Raw genomic sequence first — 6,000 nt, forward strand, 5'->3', positions numbered from 1 at the left:
CATGAGGCTATGATGTAACTCATTTGGTAGTGTTTGCCTTGCTTGCATGAAGGCCTGGACTCCATCCCCAGCAAGGCATAAGCCCTTGAGGAAGGAGGCAGGAGGATCCGAAGTTCAGGGTCATCTTTGGGCTAGCTGATAAGTTGGAGGCTAGCCTGTTCTACATGAGTCACTCAGTAAAACATGCTATCTGTCCTTGTTTGGCTATTTACAAATAAGTTACCTAAACAAATGAACACAGTGTGCTGTGATAAGAGCTAGGCAGAGTACAGGGGAGCAGAAAGCCGGGAACTCTGGAGTCTTCGGGGTTTGAGTTACGGGTGGAGAAGAAGCCATCACACAGAGAACTGAGACCTTGGCAGGTCTCCGGTCCTGAAGCAACAGGTTCTGAGAGGCAGCAGCGGCAGATGTGGTTTAGACTAGGAGCTGGGGGAAATGATGTGAAGTCAGAGGTTTGGAGACCTGAGTCTCTTGTATTACTTAGGGTCTGTGCAATCCTCTGATATGATTTGGCTTGGGTCATTGCTGCTATTGCTGCTGTTATGGATAGAATCTCATGTAGCTCAAGCTGGCTTTGAACTCGCTATATAGCTAAGGATACCCTTGAGCCTCTTACCTCATCTCCCTGGTGATGAAATGGTTTTTTGTTTGTTTATTTGTTTTTGTTTTGTTCGATTTGGTTTGGTTTTTCAAGACAGAGTTTCTCTGTGTAACCATGGCTGTCCTGGAACTCATCACTGTGTAGACCAGGCTGGTCTCGAACTCAAAGATGGGCCTGCCTCTGCCTCATGAGTGCTGGGATTAAAGATGTGTGCCATCACTGCCACTCGACTGTTTGTATTTAAACAGCGTCTGGCTGTGTTGCCCAAACTGGTCCTAACCTTGTGAATGAACTCAAGTGCCCCCCAATCCTGCAACCTGGTCACCGTGTCCAGCTATGACTTTAATTTATCTTGTTATTGCTCTTGACTTTTGAGACAAGGTCTCACTATGTAGCCCAGGCTGGCCTGGAACTTGTGACTCTCCTGCCTCTCTGCCTCTCCAGTGCTGGGGTTCAGCCTTTGACTGTCATTTGCTGAGAAGGAGCTGGCCGGTTTCCTTCGTGCTTCCCACAGTCCCTTAGAGCCTGTGGTGCTGATGAGATGCAGAGTTCTCACGGGCCAACACCTCCTCCATTTAACTGACCCTTCCTTCCTTTCTCTGGTGCCCAGCCCAAGTGCAATTCCACCCAGGGAGTTCTAATCGGTTGTATTGTCCCTCTGTCTCCAGATGGTGCTTCCTCAGGGCTGAACACAGGCTAATGTACTCAGTTTAGCACAGGACTGCACTCTGAAAGCCAACGTTATGAGCTGCTGGTGGCCTACAGCCCGCTCACACTTTCTGCCTTCCATCTTTTGCAGGTGGGCTGGCAGCCCTGCGCATCAGAGGATAGACCATGTTCCTGTTGGCATAGAAGATGGGCGCCTAACCCAGTGCGCATACCCAGGATACCTGCAGGTGGCTAGGACTCCACCTCCTCGTCATGGGCTGCCCAGGCTGGTCAGTAGCCCTTTAACCTGGAAAGAGTCCATCCAGGTAGCTCAGACCCCAGCTCTTCCCTGTGGGATGGCCATTCCAAGAGTCCTGGAAGGGACTCAACTCTCAGGTTCCCGTAATTCCTGCCTGACTGTGTCCACTCAAGTGTCCTGGTTCCTAATGTCAAAATGATGCAACTGTCCCCTGGAGTGGCCAAGAGTCTGAGGGGTGTGAACGTAGCCTGGAAGATACAACAGCTGTGGTGTTATCCAGGGCCAGGGCTGCTGTTAGTCTTCTGGGTATAGGACTGAGTTCCTCCAGTGAGCCACACACCCTTTCGGCCACTCCTTTTCCAGACCAGCTCTCTCCCCAGGACAAGGTGATGTGGTAAAAGTATAGGCCTCCCACCCCACTCCACCCCTACTCTTCCATACACATCCTGCCACTTTCTGCCTGGGGACAGCATGAGGGACATAGACTGTCCTCCTCCCCATCCATAAGGCAGAGGTGAGGATTAACCCTTTCAGCTGCTTATAAGGGTTTGACAGGTTTGTATGCATGAAATGCTGCAGTGTTGGTCAGAATGTCAATACTTCTTAAAGGAGCAAATGTGTGACGTAATAGGGCATGGTGGTGCATGGCTGCAATCCCAGCACTCGGAAGGCTGAGGCAGGAGGATCATGAGTCAAAAACCAGCCTGGTCTATATAGTGAATTCAAGGCCATCCTCACCAATTTAATTAAAAAGTCTGCCAGGTGTAGTAGCTCAAGCTTTTAGTCCCAGTGCCACCGGGCAACGGTGGCGCATGCCTTTAATCCCAGCACACAGGAGACAGAGGCAGGTGGATCTCAGTGAGTTCAGGCCATCCTGGTTTACAGAATGAGTTCCAGGACAGCCAGGGATATACAAAGAAACCCTGTCTCGAGGACCAGTCCCCCCCCCCCCCTCTAAAAGGGTCTGAGGGGCACAGAAAGGTGGCTCAGCAGTTAAGAGCACTTGCTGCCCTGATAGAAGACTTGAGTTTGGTCTCTAAGACCTGTGTTGAATGGCTCACAACCACCCATAGCTCTAACTCCAGGTGATCCTACACCCTCTTGCTCTCTGCAGACATCTGCACTTGTATACAATGTGCCCCCCCCCACACACAATTTATAATTAAAAAGGAAATAAACTTAGGCTAGAGAGCTGGCTCCGTGGTTACGAGCACCAGGCTCCCTCAGAAGACCCAGGGTTGATGCCCGCCCAGCATCCACATGATGCCAGGCCACAACCTTCCCATTTCCAGTCCCAGGAGATCCAGTGCCCTCCTCTGAGGGCACTTTGTGCATGCAATACACAGACATATGCACAAGAAGAACACCCATGCACATGAAATAAATAACTTACAATAAATAAATCCTCAGATCAAAGACCCGCTTGCCCCAAGTGTCCCTCTGTCTCTACCTCCCCGGCCTTGACTACACACCTGCACTGCTGTTCTGTCTTCCGTGGGTTCCCAGGATCTGAACTCAGGTCCTCATGCTTGCTTGTGCATTTTCCCCACTGAGACATATCTGCAGTCCTCAGCCCATGTCTTTATGCTAAATGTGTTTGAGACATTGAGCAGCCTGTCTTTGAGTGGGCCAAAGCCTGTTCATGGAGCTGAGGGGGGTCAGAGGATAGGCTACCACCCCAGGAGGCCAAGAGAGGCAGATTTTGTCAGGGTTAGGGTTCTGTGAAGCTTAAGTTTTTGCTTCTGGCTGTCCTTGTATCTGCTAGACTCTGGCTGCTCACTGTGAGAAACACTGGTTCTGGTCTCCAGCCAGTCACAAGTTTGCTACACAAGGGGAAAAGGACCCTGTCCAGGTTCTAGTCTGGTCTTTTACAGGTGAGCAGCCAGCTGGCCAGGGTACAGCTCATGCCTCTTGGGTCCCAGAGACCCCAAGCCTTAAAAGCTGGCAGTTCCCATGTTTCTTGAGAGTCAGGAAGCCCTGCAGTCAGCAGACCTGAATGCTGGTGTTCATTTCTTACAGACCATCACTCCTTGTGGACATCTCCTGCTGTGATCTGGGGAGACCATGTTCAAGCCTCCCGACTGCCTGCTGAGGATGCTCCGGGGCACCCCCAGACAACGGGTCTTCACTCTCTTCATTATCAGCTTCAAGTTCACGTTCCTCGTCTCCATCATGATCTACTGGCACACTGTGGGGGCACCCGAGGACCAAGGACGACACAATAGCCTGCCAGTGGACTTCCCCTGCCCCCAGCTGGCCTTTCGTGGCATCCTTGCCCCAGGCAACATCTTCTTCCTAGAGACCTCAGACAGGACCAAACCTAGCTTTCTGTTTATGTGTTCTGTGGAGTCAGCCGCCAGGGCACACCCAGAGTCCCAGATAGTGGTGCTCATGAAGGGGCTTCATAGGTACAAGTCAGGCCTGCCTCGGAACCTTGGCATCTCTCTCCTGAGATGCTTCCGCAATGTCCAGATACAACCTCTGGACCTGAAGGAGCTGTTTCGGGACACACCTTTGGCAGCCTGGTACTTGGAGGTGCAGAAAAGCTGGGAGCCCTACCTGCTGCCGGTACTGTCTGATGCCTCTAGGATCGCGCTCCTCTGGAAGTTCGGTGGCATCTACCTGGACACAGATTTCATCGTCCTCAAGAACTTGAGGAACCTGACGAACACGCTGGGTGTCCAATCCCAATACGTCCTTAACGGGGCCTTCCTAGCCTTTGAGCGCCACCATGACTTCTTGGCGCTATGTATACGTGACTTTGTGGACCACTACAATGGTTGGATTTGGGGCCACCAGGGCCCCCAACTGCTCACCCGAGTCTTTAAGAAATGGTGCTCCATCCGCAGCCTGAAGGAAAGCCACACTTGCCGAGGAGTTACTGCCCTGCCCCCTGAGGCCTTCTACCCCATCCCCTGGCAGAACTGGAAGAAATACTTTGAAGACATCAGCCCTGAGGAGCTGGCCCGGCTGCTCAATGCCACCTATGCTGTTCACGTGTGGAACAAGAAAAGTCAGGGTACACACCTCGAGGCCACGTCGAGGGCTCTGCTGGCCCAGCTCCATGCGCGCTACTGCCCCACAACACACGAAGCCATGAAGATGTACTTGTGAGGGCCCTCCAGACTGCCTTCGTGTTATCTCAGCTCTGTTACTGCCTTTCCTAGGGAGGCAAGATGAGCGGGAAGCAAAGAGGGCTCTGCCCTGCTGCTGCTGACTTTAGAGGAGACCAAGGCTGACCTGGAAAGCATTGCCACCTCTGCGCTCCTGCCCCTCCAGGCCAGAGTGACCCTGGTGTGGTGAAGATCCTTGAACTCGTGTTCTGGGCTGGCAGGTGATTCTAGAATTAGTAGCATCTGGGGCTTTACTGAGCTAGATCAGCAAGCCTGGAACACTGGAGAGCATTTCTAAGGTCGCTGGAAGACAGATGGGGCCAGGAGCAGAGCTCAGAGAAACCTGGGTAGAAGCGTTGTGAAAGGTAGGGCTCTCTCAACTGAGTGAGCCCAAGGGGAGGGGCAGAGCTGCTGGGAACTCCATCTTTCCTCCCTTGGAGCACGGCTCTGCAGATCTGCCATAGCTCATCCCGGTGATCAGGGGATGTGGAGATTACTTTGGTGTGAGGTGTGGGAAAAGTGTTTTTTTTTTTTGCGGGGGGGGGGGGTTGTTTGGTTTGATTTGGTTTTTGGATTTTCAAGTCAGGGTTTCTCTTGGCTATCCTGGAATTCACTCTGTAGACCAGGTTGGCCTCGAACTCACAGGGGCTGCCTGCTTCTGCCTCCTGAATGCTGGGATTAAAGGCGTGTGCCACCACCACCTGTCTGGGAAAAGTGTTTTAAATGCCCTCCCTGTTGTGACACTGGAGGCTATAATAAAAGTGACTTACCAACATCTAATGCCTCGTGGTCACATAGCACATTTGTGAACACGTACTTCGGCAAACACACCCTGTTCTACAGATGGGAGAGGAGCTGGAGGGTGGCCATTTCATGGGTCACAAAACTTGGAGAGGCCAGGCTCAGAACTGGGTGGCTGGCTGATAAAGCACGAGAGGAGCCTGTGGTCCCACCTCACTTCTCAAGGCTCACAAATAGCTGAAGTGGGGTCCCGGCCTATTCACACCCTTTCATAAGCCCTAGGTCTGTTTTAGCCTACATGGGGCTCAATACAAACACCAAAGTGTGAGGCTAGGGGCTAGCCACAGCGAAGGGCGGGCTTCACTGGCTTCTGAGAACTCCTGGAAGCGCCCTGCTATGTAGTCCCAGGGCTGAGATGTTCTTTGACTCTTCTGGCTGGGCATTCCTGTGGGTGATGGGAGGTCAAAAGGCTGCCGGGAGCCCTGGAGTACTCTCTAGCAGGCCAAGCAGGGAGACATACCAGCCTGTGGGCTCTGCCCGCACATATCTCAGACAGCCCTGTAAAGGGGCTGAGCTGCCTGGCTCCAGAGGTATTCAAGAGAAGATGAGGTTTGTGATGAAGACTAAGGATTGTAAGC

The 6,000-nt window shown here is 52.4% G+C and overlaps 1 protein-coding gene across 4 annotated transcripts in view; it reads left to right on the plus strand.

Annotated features, from left to right (window-relative positions):
• The window catches only part of A4galt (alpha 1,4-galactosyltransferase (P blood group)), a 30,426-nt gene extending 25,262 nt beyond the window's left edge, over positions 1–5,164 (plus strand). The window contains exons 2-3 of one of the 4 annotated variants that reach the window (XM_041671723.1): positions 1,401–1,575; positions 3,528–5,164. In XM_041671723.1, the coding sequence (XP_041527657.1) occupies positions 3,573–4,622 (1,050 nt within the window). In that variant the 5' untranslated portion in view covers positions 1,401–1,575; positions 3,528–3,572 and the 3' untranslated portion in view covers positions 4,623–5,164. Of the gene's footprint in view, positions 1–1,400; positions 1,576–3,273; positions 3,330–3,357; positions 3,383–3,527 lie in introns of those variants that run through there. The other 3 variants (XM_041671722.1, XR_005976146.1, XM_041671724.1) reach the window with 3 other exon arrangements.
• The last annotated feature ends 836 nt before the right edge of the window (positions 5,165–6,000 follow it).

The sequence above is a fragment of the Microtus oregoni genome, unplaced genomic scaffold (genome assembly GCF_018167655.1).
Source record: "Microtus oregoni isolate MIOR12 unplaced genomic scaffold, Mior012 000022F_ref0000154, whole genome shotgun sequence".
In the NCBI taxonomy this organism is placed as follows: domain Eukaryota; kingdom Metazoa; phylum Chordata; class Mammalia; order Rodentia; family Cricetidae; genus Microtus; species Microtus oregoni.